This window comes from Nilaparvata lugens, chromosome 4, assembly GCF_014356525.2.
Source record: "Nilaparvata lugens isolate BPH chromosome 4, ASM1435652v1, whole genome shotgun sequence".
NCBI lineage: Eukaryota > Metazoa > Arthropoda > Insecta > Hemiptera > Delphacidae > Nilaparvata > Nilaparvata lugens.
In genome coordinates, this window is record NC_052507.1 from 21,398,269 (window position 1) to 21,423,086 (window position 24,818).

The following is a 24,818-nucleotide window of genomic DNA, read 5'->3' on the forward strand; positions in this document are numbered from 1 at the left end:
AAGCTGTTATTTAGCCCCAACTTCAACACATCTTTGACAGTTGTGATCTCTTTTCCAGCATGCAGTTGGATTTCGAAAGGGGAGGTCTACTGTTGATGCTGTACGTCGCTGGCCACATTAAGCAAGTGACCAAGAGACTGTCCAGATTTTTTCCTGTTGCTGAAGCTGCGGAGACTTGTGACGGAGGCGGCTTACTTGGTCATGATGAATCACACCCTCTTCCACTGTCATATTACCTAAGATCTACTCTTGTGAGATCATTTATCTGTGGACGTACTGAAGCTGCAAAAACGGGCTTCCCGGATAATGACTGGAAGAGAAAATCGTGCACCTTTTGTTAGGTTGACTGCAAGCACCTTTTTGCTAGGTTGTGTATTTTGACAGTTGTCAACCACTTTATTCTTCTCTGCCTGATATACACAAAAAATCCAACAAGACCTGGAAAACCGGTCAGATGTACATGACTACAACAGCTATAAAGGCATTCCACAGTGTCCGTACTTTGCCTACCAGGGGTGATGTGCATGATCATGGCACTAGAGGCAGGCTGAGGCTGGACCTGCCATATTGTAGATTGGGGAGGACCCAGAGCAGCCTCATCTACCAGCCAGCTAAAATTTTGAACAAGCTGCCAGTTTCAGCCAGGACTCTGTCAGAGACAGTCTTGAAGAGGAGACTGAGGGCTTTCCTTCAGGAAAACCCCTTTTATTCTATGAGGGAGTTCTATGATTGTGATCCTCAGACTCAAAGTAGATACTTCTTGCTTTAGTCTTGCTGCTTTTTGTGTTTGATGTGTATTTTTGTTCTTGACCTTTCTTATGACAGATTTTTATGTTCTTGACTTGTTCACTTGTGGCCATACTTATGACCACGCCATGAACAGAAACTCATTATTATCATTAAAATTATTATTAACACCAGGAATCAAGAGCTGATTGACATTCCCAGGGTGCGCCTACAAGGATCGCAGGTGTGCGGAAGGAGCTCAGAACTATGCTTTTTCAACAAGCTACCAGCTCGAGAGTTTATGAACGACGACTTATCTCAGATTTTGGCATGTTAAACAGGCATGTAATAATATGTTTTGTTATATTGAAACCTGGGTTGGATCTTACACACTGCCATATTGATCGTAATTGTGTGTTAAGTATTGTTTTGTACTATGATGCCATCGATCCCATAAGTGTGGGTAAAGGATGAAGAAGAAGGTATTAAGCTTCTAACTAAACCAACAAGGAGCTCCAAGACAACCTCATAGCCCACGCCCACTTATACCAACCCGGCGGTAGTATTTTGAGAAGTGTGTTTAGGCTGGTCAACTGGTATGACAAATGCCTACTCAACCTTCACGGCAATTACGTTGAAGAATAACCACTTTAATACCTTTAATACCTTACGGAGTGTAAGTTACTTGCACATTGTCAAAAAAATCATTGTTTTATATACATTCTTCTTTTAGGCTAGCCTAATTATGATTAACGTTTAATCAATTCTATTCTTGTAATGACGCTTTTGATCTCACTAGTTTGGGTATTGGATGAAGAAGGTACAGTACTATAAGGTACAGAAAAGTAAGACAATAATTCCTGATAATATCAATCTATAGGCACCCAGCCTGGGCCAAACTGACCTTACCCCAGACCGGAAAAAACAAAGGCGAACCAAAGATTCTTTTGAACAAGGTAGGGGAAGTTACCAGCAAGAAATGTAGCTGGGTACCCTACATAAGCATGCATGAGCAGGTCTTCGAATACACCCAAGGCCGAAATTTGGCTACTAGATAGTCGACAAGTGAGCATAGACCCCTAATCTCAACAAATGTTTTTTGATCATATTACACGATAATTACAACATTTTGGCCTTGGAAAATGTCAATAAGAAAGCTCATTCACAAAAGAGTTATGTACTAAGGAAGATTCAGCAAATAGATAGGCTACATTAATTGAAAGACCTCATTTATTAAAATGGAATGGCACCAGAATGAACGTTGCTATGCACAATCCAAAATATTGAATTGATTCTTCAAGAACAGATTTGAAAGTTAGGTCTATATGTCTTGAAATCTAACCAAAAATCACAGCACATGGTTTGAGAAAATGCTCGATTAAAACAAATATTTGGTGATAATATAAGCACAGAGAAATACAATGCTTTTAAATTAACCTTCAATAAAAAACCTTTAAAATAGTTAGTCACAATAAAATGTTATAGTATATTTTACCTGCGTAATACGATCAGCATTTATTTGATCAACGGTTGGAGCTGGGCCCTTGGACTTCCCCTGAACTTTAGCCATTTTTAAAATTAAGAACCAATTAAGTAATAGTCAAAACAGTAGCATATTATTAAAATTTCAAATACATCTACATAAGCGACAGATAGGCTATAACAAAACGTTTATACTCGCATTTGGATTTGGAGGTTAGCTCGTCAGCCGGTTGAAGTTGAACTCTTTTCAAGCATTTCGATGTATTCAATTATCGATTAATTCTAGTAGTCGACATCATCCATCTCATAGGAATAACGATGATCAGCTTATTCTGACAATTCTGAGCTGAATAGTCGATTCTCTGATATCGATATTTACGTTTGATAATTATTTTGACCATGACAGGTTGTTTTCATCGGAAATTCGGAATCGGAAAGCAGGCCAAATAGGCTAGTTTTACATAACCAAGAACAACAGACTAAAAAATTCTACCTTTGCTCTTGTGTAAAATTGATAAAGAAATTACTAAGCCAAAGCTTCTATTTTGAATTTTTGTTTTATTGTACCCTACATTGTTGCAGTGTTCACATTCATCATGGAAAAAGTAGCAATATTTGGTGCCACCGGTATGACTGGATTATGTGCTTTAGAAGCAGCAGTCAAGTCAGGTTTGTAAATTTTTTTCCAATAATAAATTAATTATCTTTTCAAAAAAATGCCCTGCTCTCAGTAAATTACTCTTTGTAAGCTAGGTTATGCCTAGTAATCTTGATGAGTATTTTTGCCAAGTCATCACATGAGTTGACAAATTTTTTGAAATATTTATATTGTCCATTTCATAAAACTTTATAGATTTAAACTCAACCTTTTGTTAGACCTTAATATTCTTAGAACTTGAAAACTCTTCTTGTAAAGTAGTAATTAACTTCAAGTTCTTGATTTGATAGCTTTACTACCGTATGTTTTAATTTGGTAAAGTTTGTCATTTTTTATATTTGTACGTTATATTAATATTTTAAATTTAACTAGAATAGGCCTATACTGTTTTTTTAATAGATAAGCTTTATAATTTGCAAAATTGGTTTAATAACTAATTAATATATTGGTTTTATAAAATTTGAAACGATTCTTTCAGGTTTGAAAATAAAACTTCTGGTGAGAGATCCAGCCAAAATACCAGAAAATTACAAAGATAAAGTTGAATTTGTTGTTGGCGATGTAACTAATCAAGACGATGTCAATAAAACTGTTGAAGGCCAGGATGGTGTGATAGTTGTTCTTGGAACAAGAAACGACTTGAGTAAGTACATGCAAAAATTTAGTTGATTTACTCTTGTAATTTATAGCCTATTAAAAATCCTCAAAAAAGCCTTAGTAAAGTTTTACTTAAGCCTAATTCTCAAAATATATAAAATTATTGAAAATGAAGAAAATACCAGCAGTGTTTCTACAATAGGTTTAACATTTTAGAATTTCAGAAAAATGTATACCTTCCATACTTACCGTAGCTTATACAGAAATATATATTGGCTAAACAATAGAATAATACAGTATTAACTTATATTCTTAATTTTAATACGTATCAAGTATGGGTATAGGATTAATAATACAGTATTTTCAAACAATCATGGAGGAGTGGAATTTTGTATAACATGAGTTTAAAAAAATACAAATAACATTTATTCCACAATATGTTTCAATTAGAAATAACTTGACCCTTGACGTAATGAATACCTATTAAGAATAGGTACCGTACAATACTTTACTATCCTATTTAATAGAATATTAAATAGACAATGCAAACATACAATACAAACCTTCTACAGTAAGATCAAACGTTTTAAAGGTCCAGTTCAGATTAGAGATTTTAAAATTTTTCTTTTCAAAAACGTTCTATAAGAAACACAATGAAAGTATCTTTTTTATTTCAACTAGGCCTAGTTTCAACTTATTAAAGCCAATTCTCGTTCTAATAAGTTGAAACTATAGTCTACTTAAAGCATTCTCCTACTTAGAGGGATATGCGGAGCTCAGAAATGGAGGCCAATTACAGTGATGTATGGAGTCATGGACAGGAGCGCTGTTGCCAAGTTGTCTATCATTCTCAGTCGATGTGGTGCTTTGAGAGAGAAAACTACTTATGCATAATATCATGAGCTATTGAACACTCTTGAAATCAAGACTATAGAACGCTGTCCGCTTTTGTACGACAACATCGCCGCCGCTGTATCCCTACTTTTCTGTGCTCCGCATATCCCTCCAAATCGGAGGTTCTTTTAAATGGACCAAGAATAGATGTGATTTGATAAAATAAAAAGGTTACTTGATACGTTTTATTGTTTTAATAATTGTAGAAGCCCTGAAAAGAAAAGTGAGTTCTTTAAAAATATTCCTGTTATGAGCCATTAATTTTTCTTTTTGTCAAGTATTTTAAGTAGTAACCTAATCCTTTTCCAGATGCTACCACTGCTCTCTCTACTGGCTTGAAGAATATTGTAACAGCTATGAAAGCATACAATGTCAAACCGATATCAGTATGTCTCTCTGGTAAGGAAATATTTTTCACACTGTAAATAATAATATATTGCAATAATGATGTGAAACGTCATACATTATACGTTCATTATTGGAATGTTCATACTGTTGAATATTGCTATATTATTAAAAATATCGGGGCACCGAGCTTCGCTCGTTATTTTTATTTATTGATAAACAGAACACAATTCTCTTAAATAATCGTGTTTATATTTTACAGCAGGGTATACGCTTATGAATTTCGGGATGCGATATTTTGATTTTCCACAGAATCACTCGTTCACAGACGACGAAAGTCTCAGCTGTTTAGCCAAGGATGAATAAATTATCCGTTTAATGTCGTTCAGCGAGTTTTCCCAAAGATGACACCTAGTGCAATCGATTTTTTTTGTCATAAACCTACTATGTTCCAAATTTCGTGAAAATCGTTAGATCCGTTGAACATAAATGACCAGATATAAAAATATAAACAGATAATACAGAAATTGCTCGCTTAATATGATAGGTATAATGTTACTATTTTGAATATTATGATGAAATGGCCGCTGTTACAATTGTTCCCGCTGAAAGGGTTGAGTCCAACCATTCATTAAATTTGTTACTACAGAAATTCAAATGGACAGGCTGATGCCTGGGCAGGGGATTGCTTGTGCCAGTAACGATGTCACAACGATCTGACTTTTGTTACCCTGCCTGGCAGAAAGGAATGTCAATAGCTGGCTCAAATAATGTTGTACTTGAAGATTAATTATACAGTGTAGTTTCAAACAATCACGGGGAGTGGAATTTTGTGTAGCATGAAAGAGTGGCACTATCATGACAATGCTAATTATCATAGTAATGTTAGGTGGGAAAAATCATGACAATCAAAATGATTATGCAAGTCAAGGTTCTTATTACAATTGGACAATATAATCAGGTATCTTTGCATTCTTAAGGTCGTCCAACCTCAGCTATGAACGCTCATCTGATCAGAGCTTTTTATGGTAGATATTATGCCAGCTTCTGTTGGAAGAAAATGTTATTTCATTATTTATAAGGCTGGCAACCAACGGTATGACATGCATGATAAACATGCACGTACGGACATTTTATCATGTACACACACACTTCCATCAAGCATTTTTTGACATCAGATGCTTCTAATATAAAATAAACAACCAATAGCATTAAAAGAACCACGGGAAAATTACAAATCATGATAAAAAAAATGTACCCTCAAATAGAGCAACGAAGAAAATATAAACAACAAAAAAATTTGAACTCAACTTACAAAACGTTTGCTCGAAGCCTTTTACTGTGATGACACAACAAAGTATGACGACATGTGTATTATGCATGTCCTACCGTTAGTGGCCAGTCTAAGAGATTTAGTTTTTATCTCCATTAAGAAAACTTGCATAAGAAATTGAAACAAGGAAAGTTTAACGTTACACAAAATAAAATCGATCATGAAATGCTCTGAACAGATAACGAGCTTTATATATTTCTACAAAACCAACTAACTCTATAATGTTCTGATCCTGTCGTCTTTACATTAATAATCCATTTCCTTAATGCTACAGCATTCGGATCATGTCATAATGAGTTACCAAACCATCTAAAAAAGCCCTTATCTGACCACGGCATGAATAACTTGAAATGGCATAATATTCACTACCTCACTACATTGGTCCACCTCTACTATGTCACATTTGAACTCTTTACAGTTTTTTCAACTTGGGAGCCCACTATGTCACACCTTGTTGGATGAATTGCTTTCAGACTCTGTACATAAGGCTGGAACTAACGGTAGAACATGCATGATACACAGTCGTCATACATTGTTGTCTCATCACAGCGAAACGCTTCGAGTAAAAATTGTTGATGTTAAGTTTTCGTATCTCTATTTTTTGTTGTTCGCTGCACTATTGAGTTAAATCATTTTTCTATTATTATAATTTGTAATTCTCCAGTGGTTTATTTATTGTTATTGGTTGTGTATTTTATGTTAGAAGCCTCTCGCTGATGATGATAAACATGCATGTTTACCGTTAATGGCCAGCTTAAGAATTGGTGTTTTTGGTTTGCAGCATTTCTGTTCTACGAACCCGAAAAGGTGCCAGCCATCTTCAAGGAGATCAACGCGGAGCACAAGCGCATGCACGACGTGCTGACCGCGTGCAGCGAGCTCGACTGGGTGGCCGTGTTCCCACCACACATCGCCGACCAGCCCCGCTCAGAGTTCATCCTCAAGCACGGCGAGTCGCCCGGGCCGCGCGTCATCTCCAAGTACGATCTCGGCGACTTTCTCGTCGGCTGCCTCTCCAAGCCTCAGCATTACAAGAAAGTGGTCGGCATCGCCAATGTTCCTAAGTAAACTATTTAGTTCAATTCTAACTATAGTGTCCATTTTATATTGTATTTCTGAACCTTGCATTTTAGATGTACTAATATACTATAGTAATTGGTATATAAATAAAAATATATTCAATATTAATTAAATATATTGTAATTGATGTATAGTAAGATGTTTTATAGCAATTCGAAGACTGATTCTAATAAGAGTGCTGTTGGTTCAATTTCCAAATCAAGTTACAACTCTATAAGCTGTTCAAAACAAGTATCTACATACCAGAATTTTTCGTAACCTTACTGAATCGAAGTTCTTTGATTAGTGAATAAAAAGTGTTTAAAAATGGAAGATTTTAGGAAATTGCAGTTACCAACTGCAGGAATATTATTACTGTTTGCAGTAGCAGAAGTCCTTAGTTATATTTACGAGTATATAGCTTCCATTGGATATATTTGAAATAATTATTTTACAGAAATACATGTTTGTTAATCTTGATTAAACTTTCATTTTATTATGTTACCCAACTAAGTTTTCATTTGAAGTTACTGTAATGATATAGCGAGTAAATCACTAGATTTATTTTCCAATGTTCTTAAATATAAAATGTTATCAAAGGAATATTTATATTCTTATTTAAAAAACAATTATGTTGTATTTAAAGTTTATGTTTCATTCAAAAACTTCATTATAAGAGAAACTATTTATATTAGGTTTTAGTGTTTAATATATTATTACTAAATATCAAGGCTCAAACGAATAATTTATGTTTTCAAACTGTTGAACGTAGTGGTTCCATAATATTAGGTATTGTAATTTATACAATGTTATAAGCACATATAATGTAATTTTTGGTGCATACTATCATAATAAATATATATTATTTCAGGAAATTATGTTTTATTAGCTAAACATTTCTTTTCCATACCATAAATAAAAATAAATCATTTTATTATTTGAAACGTTCTATGGGGGTATTAATTTGATGCATTTCAGAAATGCCTTGACGTTGACAAAACGTGTCATTTAATGACAAGTTGTTTTGAGAGTAATTTCAATTTTTGTAGACAACGATAATTTTGAGATCGAATCTGCGCATATAGGTTTAATAGATTGTAAAGAATTAACTTAATCCAAAAATAAATGTAATATGTCAATAATTGAAAGAAAAGACAATTCCATCATGGTTAAAACAGTTATAATGAGTTTACATGATAAAATTATTCACTTAATTTCATTATCATGAACAAATAAGCAATAAATGATTTGCTGATTAACAATATTGATTTCGAAGATATAATTTATACTCGTGCGAGTTTTCTGAATTACTGTGGATTCAATGCTAAGTTTAGGTTTAAAATCTAATAACTTCTTCCAAATAGAGTGTAAGCGGTGGCTGTATTCTTGCAAGCGGGATGGAAGCACTTCTCATTGGGTTTGAGGGGTTTTGGCTGCTCAAATGGTATGCACAAACTTTTGGCACCCATCGATGCCTGACCAGCTGTTTCTTCGCCTGGTTCGTCCCTGCAACAAATGCGACAAGTTCAAACATATATCATATATCAAGTTCAACTATACCATATACATTATTGATTGATTCATACAATAAGTACATCACCAAATGATAGGGAAAGAAAAAATAAGGTAACCTTGTGCTAGTCCTCTCTCAAATTTAGATAAGGTTACACATAGTCCGAAATAGGTCAAGTCTTGTACTTGTTCACTTCACGAAATGTTCAGTACTTGATTACTTTCACAAAATAGATTTTTAAATTTAGATGCTTCAAAACCAAACAGAAGAAATATCTCACATTATTATCATTGAAATAGGAAATATTCAATAGTAAAGAAATAATTTAGCAAAACCAAAAACCTCAGTAGCTCTGAAACATAATAATATATGACAATTCAATTTTGTATTCAGCGATTGATTTTATTTATTGTATTGTATTCAAACAAATGATTGTCAATTCACTTGGTGTGCCATCAAGTTGTATTCAAACTTCTACCTAATTTATTTTTTTCTATTATTGATATACAACACAATCAACAATGTCTGGAACGTTGAATTATTTGAACTAAGTTGCTCAACAAACATAATAATGGAAAAATGATAAAAGTTTCAACCTATTAATTTAGAAACTTTAAATTTAGGAAGGAATCAGTTTTAGGCACAGCCTGTTGTTCTCTTCCGATTATTGTATACTAGCAGAAACCCGTGCTCCGCAAGGATCTATTTTAGAACTTGACAAACTGAAAACTTGACGTAATGAAATTTTGAAGAATTGAAATAGGCCTATAACCATCCTTGGTTAATTAAGAATCTACATGCAAAATTGCAAGTTAGTTTCAGTCCAGTAGCTTAGACGTGATGATGCGTCAAACATAATTTTCCTATCCCGTACGTGTATAAGCCAGCTCTTTACTTTATTATAAAATAGTCAACGACTGCAAGAGATAGGACTGTGGAACAGAATAGTGGTGAAACTATGATAGCGCCAGAAGTGTCTCAAACACAATAGTAGGTTTACTAAATGAAATTTTTGAAAAAAATGTTAAAACAACAGAAATGAAAGTTGTCAACCTTATCATTCTACCTCCATTTAGAGAGACTTTTGTTTGAGCCGAATGTAAATCTATATACATAAAAATGAATGTCTGTATGATTGTTTGTTTGTTCCCTATAGACTTGAAAACTACTTGTCATAACGGCATGAAACTTTGGGAATAATTATGTTGTGTGAATATTGGGGATGGTTTCTGAAGAGAAATTTTAATAATGGGGATAATAATAATTATTTATTAATCCATTTTACAGACCTATGTTTTCGAAATTGTCGACAGAGCGGCTACCGAAGAAAGGAAAGATGATCATGATTCAAGATAATATTGTGATAATATGATTGAGCATTTGAAGTTATCAGCTGTATAATAAACACGTCATCCTGAGATAAATTGTGTACTGGTATTAAAACGATAGTTTGGAGTTGAAGTTAGAGTAGTTGATTGGTACCAGCTGTAGATAATCGTTCCTTAGAAGACCTATACAAATAATTATCACTCCCCTATAATTGAAAAACTGGAAAATGTTGGAAAAAAATATCAACTCATGAAAGAGAGTTGTTCATATTGTATTCATTAATTACTGAAGAATGAAAGAATAATTTGAATTTAGCTTAGCTTATATTCATCCTAAAATGAAGATGGAAAGAATATGGAATTCTGTGTGATTCATCGTACATCGCATATTTCCTGGAACATCTATTGACAATCAACAACTATGAATTCATTTCTGAAACACTGATTTGACCTATCTATTTTTATTTTTTTTAATTCAACACTTTACTGATAGATATTACAACCAATTGATTGAGTAGAATATATTTTCGGAATAATGAATGCTGCATGACTAAGCACATAGGAAGTCCGTATTGAGATGTAAATAAAAATATTGATTGTCAGATGAATTTCATGATTCACCAAATAAAGTCAAGTGTGACATGAGATACATTGACCTTTTGGTGGTACAAAGTTTGCCGGGTAGGCTAGTTGTAAATAAGGCTTTATTATTAAATAGTCAACGCTGAAAAAAGACAGGCTCAATCACCAGGAATACTATAAATTCTATGAGGGACCAGTAAGCCATTAATTTTGAATAGTGCAATCACTTCCACTTTGGACACTGGATACATTATGGACAATCAATGAATCAATACGTTTTAGTAATTTAATTCAAAAATACGTATGAAATTTATTAGCTACAGAATAAGAAACTTTTGATTGCAATGACCCCCGACTACTACAATATGAATAACCATTTGGATCAAATATAAGGAATTACTCACATCTCTCATCAACTCGTACTTTTTATTCACAAAATATTAATATATATATATATATATTATATATATATATATATATATATATATATATATATATATATATATATATATATATATTATATATATATATATATAAGTTATATTGAATGAACTCACGGCTAAGGTTTGCCGTACAAATAAATGTAGGTATATGTTCGACATTTTTTTTTGTAATCTTGTTGTCTATTAAGAAAGTTTTCAATGTGATTTTTGATGGCAATAGAATTTGAATTTAAAAAAAGAATTATCAACAAACTCCTAACCAAAGAAAACCTCAGTGCTCTGTTCTTATCGGAATGTATGAGCACAGAATAGATATGTATAGGCCTACTGTGTTTAATAATATGTATATTTAATATAATAATATGTATACTGTGGTATGAGTCTCCATATACAGCTGATAGAAGGCGCAAACCGAACTAGCCAAGAATACAACAATGAAACACACGTGGCAATAAGCTCGCGCTCTCGATATACGAAAAATTAATTCGATCAGCTAATTAATAAGATTATTTTAAGCTTTCCAATGATTACAACATATGTTAGAATATGATGTGTCAATTATCTCAGTTTCATATGGCGTTCACCTTACCATGTTCATAACCTTACTTAATAGGATCCTTTTTCATTCTTTGAAATCCTTAGAGGCAAAATATCTCAGAATCCGTTCTTAGTGCGCGTCTAGCATGTTTGGAGAATATTTGTGCAAAGTTTTAAGTCTGTAGGCCAACCAGTTTTAGCTGTAGTGTGATTTTACATAAAACATTTCGAAAATAGCCCTCTTCTGAACCCCCCTGTGCTCCTGATAGGAATTTTTCTACATAGATCTAATTATTTTCCGTAGCTGAACAAAAAAGTTCCTCATGACTTTGCTGTGGAATGAGCGGTTAAAAAGTACAAAATTTTTGGGGGGCCCCAGCTCCCTCAGGGGGGCTAATTTCTGAAAATCCTTTCTTAGTGGATGTTTTGAGGCTACCATGAACAATTGTGCAAAATTTCAAGTTTTTAGGCTCAGTAGTTTGGGCTGTGGTGTGATTTCAGTCTGTCGGGGCTTAGCCTTTTATAGATATAGAGAGAGAAGAGAAGAAGAAGATTGTGCAAAATTTCAAGTTTTTAGGCTCAGTAGTTTGGGCTGTGGTGTGATTTCAGTCTGTCGGGGCTTAGCCTTTTATAGATATATAAGAGAAAGAGAAGAGAAGAGATGATTTACTGAATGTAAACAAAAATAAAACATTCAAAATGCACATCTCACCTAGCACTCTCCTGTTTAATGAGTTCCTCGCAAGGAATCGCACCGCAGAATGGAGACATAACGATGCATTTCTTGTCGAGAGAAGTACAGAACTCATTCCAATCTGAAGTGATCACCAAATGTGAATTTAGTTCCTCAGTAGCTCTGAAACATAACATTTTGCTCATTTATATACTTATTTCAGTGGAGTTTTACACCGCCTATATGTACAATCTGTTCCACAATAATTAATTATCCCCAAAATTCAGCCGAGTTGACTTGGACGTTGCACCCCTCAGTCTGCTAGTGCTACCTGGTCGCGGGTTCGAATCCATCGATTAGGTATGGACGTTTGATCATCTCATAACTCACACTTTCCATTACCCACGCACAAGCAAAATGCTCATGTGGGCATCATCCGCAATAAAAAATAATAAAGACAAAAATATGTTGAAATCTTGCTGTGTCTAAATTTAGTATTGATAATGAAGAAACTTTAAAGTAATATTTTTTCGAATATGGCCACATAAAGGGATCTTCGGTTTGTGCAACAAAGATCCTTTAATAGAATCTAAGTAATAGGGGAATAGTAAAAATAAAAAGATCATACTAATGGACTAAAGGTCTGAATCACTAATTTATTCAGTTACATCAAACTAGAAGACGTGAATTAAGTAAAATATTGATTATCTTCACTGGACAAAAATATTTTATTCGGCTAAAAAATTAACATAATATACTATTCAACAAGACAATAGATATAATAAGACTGTAATATTGACATGACTTATTAATAGAATCATTATGAGTAGGCTAATCCAATCAGAAAATCACAATTATCTATTATAATTTTTTTCACCGAGGATACTGGCATGGCGAGGATTTAAAGCATGTACTGGTTTGTCATTCATCTGTAAGGTTTTTTATCTTCCAATATTGAACTTCAACTCCATATAAATTTACAATGTTGACCAGGTACCCTAACCTACAAGTTACTATGTCACACTGAATTTGACACCACAAGATGGCACAAACATGTTTGTGTTTTTCTCAAAATAAAATTCGAGATACAGTATCTTTATGTTTTCATTTCCAATATTATTTTCAAGGTTTCACTTATAAATAATCATAAATAAATGTACTAATAAGAACTATAATAAATTGACTATAAATAAAATGGGTCATAATAAGTCAATCTATGAATAACAATAAGAGTATGCAAACAATAAGTAGTTACTGACTTTTTCAACATAGACGCATGAATGTCTTGGAGCAGAGCCAGCACCTGTTGCACAGCGTCGCTCGACTTGGCTGAGATCTTGGCTCCGTTGTCGCGCCGCACCAGCACCAGTTGCCCTGACTTCATGTCCTTCGGCCCGATTTCCAGTCTGATTGGCACTCCCTGTAACACAAAGTTCACATTACAAAAGTAACATTGCAAGTATAACGGGTTATAGCTCAACATTTTTTTGATTTAGTTTTTTTATTGTTTTCATGTAATTTATTTTAATCGTTCATAGAAACTACCTTACCAATAACTACTAATATCATCTAATGACGTTTTCTTAGATGACATTAGTAAGTATTAACTGTACAGTATTTTTGAAAACTCAATTTTTTTACATTGTGTTGAATGCAATTTTAAATTACAAAATGTGACAGACCTATATTTCGACTATTGTATAAATTTGACATAAGCATATTCTGTTTTTCCGAAAGTTTATAATTGCAAGTAATGGATTAAATACATGAAACATACATTAGAGATTAAAGCCAGGACTACTGTTTCAACAAGTGGACAATCATAGTTTATGATGAGATAATCAAGACCAGAATTTATATTTACTGTGTATTGTATAAATGACAAATTATTGATAACATAGTATTTTGATTGATTCTGTCATTTGAATTCATTATTAGCCTATCAAAACGAATGATAAAGTATCATAAACATAGCCACAGCTCTTAGTAAAAATGAATTTCCAAAAATGTAGGTATTCATTAACATTATCAAGAAGACATTAATATAACCGAACAAACTAATTCATAGAAATCAATATTATTTGTTGAGATGATGGGATATATTCGAAATGAAAGATGCCTTGGAAAGTTTCTTCTCTTGTTTCTTGTTCAGTTAGTTGCCTTTCAGATGTCCTGAATACCTCATGTTTAGTACAAATATTATTTCTTAACATATTTACAACATAACACAGCCTGAATGTAAAACTATAAATGATCGTAAAAAATGAAGAAATAAGAAATGATGAGTTTGCAAATATTTGATAATAACCATAGTTATTGAATTGGTGTTGCTAAATATGGTAATGGAAGAGACAACAAACCTTGAGCTCCCAGTGATTGAATTTCCATCCAGGAGAGTAGTTATCGCGGTAATCACCCTCCACTCGAACTCCAGCTCCGGAGAGAGCTGCTTCGACCTCTTTGCACGCATCTATCAGTTCTTTTCTATCAGCTTCTGACTGTTTCACTGTAATTCCACAAGGAACTACTATAACCTGCAAATTATAAAATACATAAGTTTATTTTCAATAAATATTGATTAAAAATAAAGCTCTAAACGTTATTTTAGAACCAAATAAGTTTCATCCTCGATATTCCATAAACAAAATTATCATCAAAATAGACTTGACAAGCATCCATTATTGACATTTTTATTTTATGGTGTATCAAACCACGACAATACACCATTATGCCATGTGAATAATGTTTGGAGTTGAACATACCATTTCTTTCGATTTGAAAGTAAATAACATGAATCTTTTCAAAAAAGCAAACATAATAATGTTTCTAAATGAAAATAGAGAATATATCATGTTTGCTACACTCAAATAAAGATGAAAATGGTTCAAAAAAGTTTCATATAAATAGAACAAACCTGGATTGCAGCTACTCTTGGTGGAAGGACAAGACCTTGATTATCTGCATGAACCATAATCATGACACCTGTAAATTGGAACATTCAATTATTCAGGAATAGGCTACACAAGCATACGTAAAAAATACGGTTATCAATATATATGAAAAGGCCGTTTAATTCAATTCATTGAGTTCATTCAAAAGGATATACAAGAAATGCATCTGAAAAGTTTAAAAAGATTTACATGTTGGATTCGATTTCAGGAATGTGCGCACAAAAACAAGTTTGGTGTTTAGGACGATTTTCGAGGCTCTGCTTAAAGAATAGCTGTTGTATATGTAATTTTATTTTTTATTACATAGTTGAAGAATTACAAAAAATACTTTTTGAAGGTATGATAAATGCGAGATGATAGTTGAACCTCGTTATAATAATAGTAAATAGTTGATAAAATATATATTTTTAAATCTTAGAACATTAATATTATTTCAATAAAACTCATTACTCCAAAAATATTCCACAATTTTGTGCATCAATATCATATACTATTTCGCCACACTGCACAGAAAGCAGCTGTTTTCCAGTCCCTACGTAGATCTGAAAGACATTGTTTGCAGACGACTCTCGTCTGACGTCAGAAAAGGTTTCTTTCCGGCCTAGGCCGGAAAGAGTCCCTTTCCAGCTGCTAACATGGAACTAAGAAAGGTGATAAAAAAACAGCTGAAGAATAAAAAAGTATAAACTCAACCTCCCACATAATTGAACATCATCTTTTAGGTTATTTAGACAAATCAGAATAAAAAATAAAAATACTTGGACAATTTCCTGATATTCAGATTACCTCAGATTTGCTAGAGCTATCACCTTCCACTTCTGCTTCCGGAAGTGCTTGGTAAACAACTACTCTCATATATATATATATATTATATATATATATATATATATATTATATATATATATATATTGTTTATTTTTGTCTGTAACGAAAAATAGCGTTCGCACCAGGGGCGAAAATGTTTTTCCGGCTTTCAATCTTTTCTAGTCCTCGGCCTACGGCCTCGACTTGAAAACCGATTTCGAGCCGGAAAAATCTCATTTTCTGCTCTAGGTGCGAAATATACTAAATTCTTCGTAATACAGTAGTAAAATCCTAACCGAATATCAATCCTTGTTTATAAATTGAGATAAATATAATAGCCTAATTGACTAAATATTTCAAACACAAAAAATTATTCAAGCAATATAATATTTTATAACTCACCTATGGTACGAGTAGTCATTCCCCACGAGTTCTGATACACGTATTCCTTCTCCTGAGTTTCAGGATGCTCAAATACAACTTCGAACATTTTCGAAAAGTTTTGGCCTAGATAATGGGAAGTGGCTCCCTGGAAAAAACAAGATAAGCTTTTTTAAAAAATTCAATGGGTTGTTAAAATGAATACTTTATACGGTACTGAAAGACCTTTTTAACAAATTTAGTATACATCAGCAATATTATTTCTCAATGAATATTGTGTGGCAGGAGGATCTAGAGTCCTAACTCCGCCCTTAATAAAGGCAATTATTCTATTCAATTCAATATGCTTCAATCTATTACACAGGGTTGGGCGATAAAAAATGGATGATTTGAGATAGCAGTTACACATTCATTCTCAAAAGAAGCTCAATTTTGCGTGGAAAGGTTTCCTCAGTCACCCCTGTCACCTTGTAATTATATTTCATGAGTTACCTAAAAGCGTTAATATTCACTTACACTTGAAGCCCTAGCTGATATAACAACATAAGGAAATTCAAACGATACCAGGTGCAACGCTTCAGAAGAGTACGGACAGCTTTTCACGTTTACAGGAGTGTAAAGAAGACGCTATTTACAGATGTTATTTTTCGTACGTAATCAATGTTACAATTTTTCACTCCAATCATCAAAATGGCACCATTTAAGATTCACACTAGAATAAAAAAATGAGTTTAGTTTAAAATGAGAGTGTAACTACTATTTCAAATTATTAACAATACTTCATTGCCCAACCATGTATAGCAAGGACAGTAATTTTCAAAAAAATGCCTAAATAATATTATTATTCCAGGAATGCAAAACATGTTTTCAACGCGATCAGACTAATTTTAGAAACTGAGCTAAATTGTGTTCGACTTCACATCGAAGGAAAAAGAAAATGGAAAAATAAATGTTTAAATCAAAACAGATTCTGGAACAAATAGAAATAGAAATCAAACAGGATTCAAACAAAATCAATAATAAAATTGAGTTAAATGTACCTGAATGGCTCGGCCGCTGGCTGCAATGAAAGCTTCCACTGTTGTTGTGTAGTCACCACCAGCAAATTTCTCTTTTTCGGTTTTGCGTCCTTTCACAACTGGAATCGCCAGCAGATCGGTGTAGACACGCTTGTATAGTTCTGAAATAACAAGTCAAGTTATTCGTAGTAACAATCGATCAAGTCAAAAGATTTACAAATAACAATGATGAAGAACAAGACATAGAACCTTATGGTTTGAATGAACAGGCATTCCAATAATGTAATAAGTTTTAAGAACAGAACATCTAGAAAAATTTGAGAAACTAGAAAGAGATGAGGTTTAAATGATGACAGCTGTTGTTTTAGGAGTACGTTTGAGTTTCTTTTCGCGTTTTAAAATTTTCAATTATTAATACAGTATTTTCAGTTATTAGTGATGATTTAGTGAAGTATTATTATTTAATTTGGTTTTCAACTTTCCTAAATTCTAAATTCCTAGTTTATAAATATTTTAGACTCAAAATTGGACAAAAAACGTGTAGTGTAAACATAACCTATTTTTGGACAATTTCTATATAAATTTGGGAAAGGAACAGTTTTGGGCTTTAAGCCTGTTGTTCCTTTCCCAATCATTCATAGTTGAGAATGATTGTATCTATTAATGTATAAATAAATAAATAAGCACATGACTAATTTAAACGGGGTATTACATTGTGAGTAGCTTGACATTGAATTTAATTTAATAACGTTCAATTGGGTTTTCCTAAATCAAAATAAATGATAATATACCTTTCAACGTCAAACAATTTTCGATTTGGAGCGGCAGAGCGGCATTTATTAAATGAACAGTAAAGAGAGATTCATTATTTTAAATATTGTTACATTATTGAAAATGAAAAGCTCATTCTTACTATGATTGCTTGTACCACATTCATGCTCATTATAAATGGACGAATATTAGGAAAAATAGCTGTTCCCAGCCATGGTAAAATCTCATAAAACTTCATCAAGTTTTATTTTCTCACCTAGAATTTGTAGAACTTCATCCTGGGCCTCTTTGACAGTTGCGTACGCCGTATGACCTTCTTGCCATAGGAACTCCCTCGTTCTCAGGAATGGTTGAGGGTGCTTGAACTCCCATCTCTGGAAATCAATGCAGAATATTGAATAAATGCAACCAGATATAAGAAATATTTGTCATCTTCCCCTTCAATGCAACCTACTTCATTGATAATTTTACTATTTTTAAAATCTTGAAACCATTAACTTGACCACCTAAATAAATAAAAAATTATTTTATTCATTAAATACAATATTACAAATCATATAGTGGGCAAGAGCAACATGCTCTGTCCAAGACGGCTCTTCTCCCAAATTTTATAAACAGTAACATTTCAAAAGATAGGCTATACTCCACTAACATCAAGTCCAATTTTCCGTATAAAAATGAAAATACTAGAAATTTTTAATTCAGAAGGATGTGAATTTGTTATCCTCAGCCTTTCTTTAGAGGCATATAAGGCTTCACATTGAAACAGTTTGAAAGAAAACTGCTGAAATTCAGAATCATATTTGATTTTAATATTCAACTTTTAGGGCCAGACCTTAATGAGCGTTTTTCAGACGTTTTCTGACGGCGTGTTTGGAGTCTGCAGGACAGGAAGCTTTCCGATTGGCTGATTTAGTTGGCGCCTAAAAAGTTGTAAATACGGGCTGCCTTATACTCGTTCAACAACTCTCAATTCTGACAAGATTTTGCTGGAAATTCATTGTGGATAATCCAGTTGACAAGAGCCCACAGATCATTGAAATCTTAGCAATTTCTAAGTTTATAATATGTTCGTATCAAATTAATAATACTGCAGGTTTAAGACGGAGTTGGAAAGTTTTGTGTCTCATTGTAGCTAATACATAATGTTCAAAAAAAAACGAAAATAGATGGATAGACTAAACTTATGAGTGTAATTGACGATAATTATGATTGGATGAATGAAAAAGATAAACACTAACCACAACATTGTTCCATTGATTGAGTTTGATTGGCAAGTCGCGGTAGGACTGGATCCATTTGGCGAATGCTGGGTACATGACCGTCTCACTGGTCGGCCGAATTGCAATCGGCTCGGCAAGGTCAGAGTCTCCAGACTTGGTCACCCAAGCCACCTACAAATCAAACCAATGCCACCATTAAACGCATGTAAATGCAGTCAAATTCTAAATAAGATATACGTTTAAGATAATGCAATGTATAATTTGAGGTTATACAACATACAGCTTAATCAAAACATAAGCATCTATCAATTTATAAAGTTACTACAATTAAGAAATTTAGTACCCCCAAATAGTTTGATTTAAAAGATATTTTATATAAAGTTTTTATTGAACTTGTTCACCCACGGCACCATCTTGAAGATCAAGCCTTTCTTAATGTATACCTATGGCAAAGTTGGATCAGACCTCAATTCAATCAAAAATGAGATATTTCTATAAGCAATTGCAACAAAAGCAATTGAAATTTTGGATGAAGTTACAGTAAGTTTGAAAAACATAAAGCATTTGAAAAAAGATGACCTATTACAACACCAAAGATCATTCACAAAATATGTAAGATCGTGAAACGGGGCCCTCAATCCAGATGACTACTTGACCGATGTATGCATCACCAATTGGAGCTGGTCATGATAGTCTCCCCATATTAAATTTCTCACTTTAAATTTTAAGGAGATGATTTACATAAAATACAAAGTCTAAAGTATTTGTGTGATAAAACTTTTATAATATTAAAACTACAATAATACAATTTTCGTATCTTACCTCAGGTGCAAAATCAGCAATGTGATCTTTCTCTTTCTCAAGAACTGCCTGGGAAACGAATATTGGGAAGTAACAGTTCTTGACGCCCATCTTTTTGATTTCCTTATCCAAGAAATCTTTGATTATTTCCCAGATGGAGAATGACCACGGGCGCAGCACATAACAGCCACTCACGTCATAGTACTCAATCATTTCACCTTTGACAATCACCTGAAAATTAAAATTACAATTAAATCAATAGTATTCAAGACATAAATTCACAGTCAAAATGCAAAAAAGGGAGTTTCCAATCAAGGATAATTACAATTAATAATTGATTTAATTGCAATTAAATAAATAGTATTCAAGACATAAATTCATAGTCAAAATGCAAAAAGGGAGTTTCCAATCAAGGATTAGAAAATTTTCATTGGAAGTAATTTTTTTAATTGGAAGTAGTTATTTCTAATAGAATCTTTAGCAGCAGAAATAAAAGGTAACGCCCATGTTACACGGGTGCTGAACCAAGTTATACACAGCGTTGTTGGCGCGCAATATGGATTCTCCAAACTGATAAAATTAGTTTTAATAATGTTTAAAAAAAAGAATGCTATTTTTCAATTCACTAGATAATTATTATGAGAATCCTTGAAGCATTATGAAAGGCATTCCCCAATCTAGTAGTTTCAATTCGAATAGTTTTCCGTTTTAATCGTAAAAAGCACTCTATAATCCGGTACAAAAATGAAACAAAAAAAGTTAACAAAGCTTAATAGATAAAAGTTTTACCTGAGAATACCAATCTGATAAATTTTCTTCTTTCTTTGCTTCCATTCCCAGTCTTGTTTGCTTTTTCAGACCAGTTGAATCCTAAACAAGAGAAGAATCAGCTTAAGACAAAAAAAAAAAGAAGAGACATAATGCGAATCCAATCACTAAAAAATATTTTTCAATGGTTAAAAATGAATAGTTTTTCTATCTTGTTTGAATAAATAATGGATAATTAAAGTTGAAGAAAACATATTTGTTAAAATTTAGAATTAAAGTTAAGTAAATTTGTTAGTCAGCAATGTAGTAAAATTAAACTGTGGAAAATTAGTTCTGTGATGAAAAAGAAACCACCTGGTCTTTCCCGTTCAGTTCGTACTCCTGAAAATGTAAGTACGGAGTCAGTGTCGTCGAGTCGATCGTCTAGGACTAGTAAGAACTGCCGTTGTGACTCGGTCTACACTTTCCGGGATACGGGGAAGACCAGGTGGTTTCTTTTTCATCACAGAACTAGTACTCCTAAACGCTGCAACCCATCGGAGTACAGTATTTCGATCGGGCATTGCACCTCGACCCTCAACTCTAAAATATCGACGAAAAAGCGTTGCACTGTGACTACAGATTCATTGTTTCTAAAAAAAACTGCTTAACAGCGAAAACACGATGTTGTACGTTCCAACGCTCATAGCAACTGAAATGACATAGTATGGGTCGCCTGCCAACATTTATTCCAGGGCAATACCCTCTACCGTTGAAGAGTACTGGCTGTTCGAAAAACATGCGTTTCCTCTGCACAACCCTGTATAACCACAATTTTCAAATGAAAAATACGATCAAATAAGTATAAAACTCACATCAGTTGCTGGCTTTTCCTCAGCTTGCTTCTTTTTCTGTGGTGGAGGTTTAGGACTCTGAAATACAAATTATTGAATGTATAATTAACATTCACTGAGAATCAAGGGAAACTCGAATGCATCAATAAAGAACCAAATTAGCAATAAATTATAAAGAAGATTGGTTAGGATCAATAGTATTTAACAGATACGATTTTCAGGTTCATCTTTCTGGAGAAATGATAAGGAATTACAAATTCATACACAAAATTAATCTTTTGGAAAAACTTGGAAAAGATTAGATACTCTCAAGTTGCCCAATATGTAGTGTTTATTAACTGCCAAAGACACACCAGCAGACCAAGATGAACGCGGTAAATATTGATTATGCTCTTGTTTTTAATACAGTGATCAACCTAAAATCGCACCCAGATTTATTTTAAAGATAATAAAACTAAAAATCAACTATAGTTTCATAGCAGGTTAATGATCTTTTCAATCCAGAATAATAATTTTGGACCTTAATCTCAATATGTGATGATAAAGGATTTGAAAGAATTTTCAAAGGAAAATTCAATTGTCAAATCAGTGACACAACATGGTGACAACACTGCCTGTTAATTGATGAACCACAAGAGATGGCTAATAAATTATTAAAATAAAATTTAAATTAGCGAAGATTTCACAAACTGAATAACTGGAGAATAGTGTGGAAAATAAAATCAATGAATGCTACTACAAAAATTCTCTTTTGTCAATATTTGGAGTTATAAATCTTTAGGGTATCCGATAAAGCTATTACATAATTATTATGAGTAGCATAGCTCGCGTTTATACTTTTCAGATAAAAACTTTTTGACCAAAATCACACCTGTTTATTAACATGTGAATTCTCTTATTGTAAAAGCAGCCGATGATAATGTGGCATCAGAAAAACCTTCAACTTGAATTTGTGTCCAATTAATTGTTATGAATTTAATAGCGATCTCATATTTCTTCGATATGTAGGCTACATGTAATGGATATAGAAGACAAAATATTCGATAAAAGATTATATAAAAATAAAGGAAGACTTTTTGGAACACTTTCTTCGGAAAAAGATTGAGATAGAGAAGATATAGAAGAAAAATGGTATAAAATAGAGTATAACTGATTAAAAGGTCTGACCTTCTCTTTCTTGGCAGGAGGTGGAGCCTGCTTGCGTGGTTGCTGACTGCCAGCATCCGGGGTCCAATCCTTGCCGCTCACCGTCTTGTACTGTGCTTTCAACGACAACAGTTCAGCCACCTCAGCACCAATCACATTCTTGTCCGCTTTGTCAGCTTTCAACTGTCTTATTTTATCGCCCACTGTCTTGATTTTACTCTCAATGGAGGCAACCTCTGGGCTGGTCGAGGTGCAAGTCGTAGAAGACGGTTCGTTGTCGTTAGTGGGGGTCTCTGACGGCTTCCAATCCTTCCCACACACCTTTTTGTACTCCTCTTTCAGAGCTAGCAACACTTTAACCTCATCACCGATCACGTTTTTCGCTGCTTTATCGGATTTCAAATTGCGAATCAGATTTCCTTGCTCTGTTATTTTAGTATCTAGTTCGCTGGTTTTATCGGTGCCATTGGTTGGAGGTGACATTGTAGAATCAGGGACAGCTGTTTCAACAGTGGCTACTTTCACACCAGGCTTCCAGTCTTGTCCGGACACTTTTTTAAACTCTGCTTTCAGCTCGAGTAGAATCTTTACTTCAGCCTCAATGATGTTTTTGGCTGCCTTTTCAGCTTTCAAAACCCGTACCTTATCACCTTGTGCTGCAATCTTACTGTTCACTTGTTCAGCTGAGTTATCGGATTTCACTTGAGGGGATGCTGCAGCCACCTTTACTTCTTCAACGACAGTGCCTGGTTTCCAATCTTTGCCAGACACTTTCTTGAACTCAGCTTTCAACTCAAGCAGCAATTTCACTTGGGCATCGATCAGATCTTTGGGTGCTTTTTCCGTCTTCAGACTCCTCACTCTATCTCCCTGTGCAACGATTTTATCGTTGATATCTTTTGGCGAACTAGCAGCTGCCTCCGCCTTGACCGGTGCAGGTTTGTTGGAGTCTCCGGCGCCTGCTACTTTAGGACTCCAATCCTTGCCGGTCTTCTTCTTGTACTGTTCTTTGAGACCTAGAAGCACCTTCACTTGGTCGGCGATCACTTCTTTGCCGGCTTTCTCGGACTTCAACCGCCTCACTTGCTCTCCCTGTGCTGTGATCTGCTTGTCTAGTGCTTCAGCATCATCAGCCCCAGTGGCGGCCGGCACTGCTACCCCTGGCTGCCAATCCACGCCGGTCACTGTTTTGAACGAGTTCTTTAGGTTCAGTAGCACCTGCACTTCGGCGGTGATGTCAGCCTGTTCACAAATAAACAACAGGTATCTCTGTTTAAACGAGAAGATATATTAAAATGCAACTGATATGCAAATAATAAAACTAATAGGGCTTATGATGAACGAATAGGAAATGGAATAAAAATTAAAATGATAAAAACTTTATGATGAACTAATATGAAAATGGAAACATTAAAGTGTTACAAATTATTACACATTTCTATACTTGAAACATGTTGAAACTCCATGTCAACTGTCATGTCAAGGCGTTTGAAAAATTTCTGAGCATTTTTGCGGGCAGAATTTGATGGCTTACGTGACAATTCATTTGTTTTTTAATCTTTTTCAGATGTTTGATTCTTTCTAATGATATGATCACGTTATACTTTACCAAATGAGAATCTACCTCTATTTTGAAGATTGTTTTAATCAAAGAGTTCTACATTCAAACTCTACAGGTGGGATTAGTACCGCACTGTCAGCTATGGCTGAATCAAAAGCATTGATATTATACAAGTAATGTTGATGTTTTAGAGTTAATCTCACTACAGGTAATGTTGGAGTTACTGTTGAATGACCATTGTGATTTCAAATTTGAATTTCCAGTAGACTAGTATAGTTATTATAAACATATAGATTTGAACTGGTAATAAAAACTTGATTGCAGAATATTATAATGAGTTTTAAAAACTAACGAATAAGGAAGAAATCTTCATTATAAAAATTGAAGCAG

The 24,818-nt window shown here is 33.7% G+C and overlaps 3 protein-coding genes across 3 annotated transcripts in view; 1 reads left to right on the top strand and 2 right to left on the bottom strand.

Moving 5' to 3' along the window:
• The window catches only part of LOC111056539 (RNA helicase aquarius), a 110,220-nt gene extending 107,763 nt beyond the window's left edge, over positions 1 to 2,457 (bottom strand). The window contains exon 1 of the mRNA XM_039426929.1: positions 2,222 to 2,457. Coding sequence (XP_039282863.1) covers positions 2,222 to 2,296 — 75 coding nt within the window. The 5' untranslated portion in view covers positions 2,297 to 2,457. The remainder of the gene's footprint in view (positions 1 to 2,221) is intronic.
• Positions 2,458 to 2,583: 126 nt separating this feature from the next.
• On the top strand, positions 2,584 to 7,969 carry LOC111052374 (flavin reductase (NADPH)). The gene is made up of 4 exons (XM_039426936.1): positions 2,584 to 2,877; positions 3,345 to 3,509; positions 4,667 to 4,756; positions 6,817 to 7,969. Exons 1-4 carry the CDS (start codon positions 2,805 to 2,807, stop codon positions 7,101 to 7,103), a joined length of 615 nt encoding a protein of 204 aa, XP_039282870.1. The 5' UTR covers positions 2,584 to 2,804; the 3' UTR covers positions 7,104 to 7,969.
• A 288-nt stretch (positions 7,970 to 8,257) lies between these two features.
• LOC111052375 (bifunctional glutamate/proline--tRNA ligase) overlaps positions 8,258 to 24,818 on the bottom strand; it is a 71,675-nt gene continuing 55,114 nt past the window's right edge. Inside the window, 13 exon segments of the mRNA XM_039426928.1 lie at positions 8,258 to 8,600; positions 12,210 to 12,353; positions 13,430 to 13,590; positions 14,531 to 14,704; positions 15,085 to 15,152; positions 16,328 to 16,454; positions 17,347 to 17,486; positions 18,353 to 18,470; positions 19,338 to 19,490; positions 20,142 to 20,351; positions 20,910 to 20,990; positions 21,743 to 21,799; positions 22,889 to 24,109. Coding sequence (XP_039282862.1) covers positions 8,438 to 8,600; positions 12,210 to 12,353; positions 13,430 to 13,590; positions 14,531 to 14,704; positions 15,085 to 15,152; positions 16,328 to 16,454; positions 17,347 to 17,486; positions 18,353 to 18,470; positions 19,338 to 19,490; positions 20,142 to 20,351; positions 20,910 to 20,990; positions 21,743 to 21,799; positions 22,889 to 24,109 — 2,817 coding nt within the window. The 3' untranslated portion in view covers positions 8,258 to 8,437.

Bases quoted from the DNA above. Each gene is read 5' to 3' on its own strand.
- LOC111052374 (XM_039426936.1), top strand. From the start codon at position 2,805: ATGGAAAAAGTAGCAATATTTGGTGCCACCGGTATGACTGGATTATGT. The intron at 2,878-3,344 runs GTTTGTAAATTT...CGATTCTTTCAG, and splicing joins AGAAGCAGCAGTCAAGTCAG to GTTTGAAAATAAAACTTCTG. The intron at 4,757-6,816 runs GTAAGGAAATAT...TTTGGTTTGCAG, and splicing joins GATATCAGTATGTCTCTCTG to CATTTCTGTTCTACGAACCC.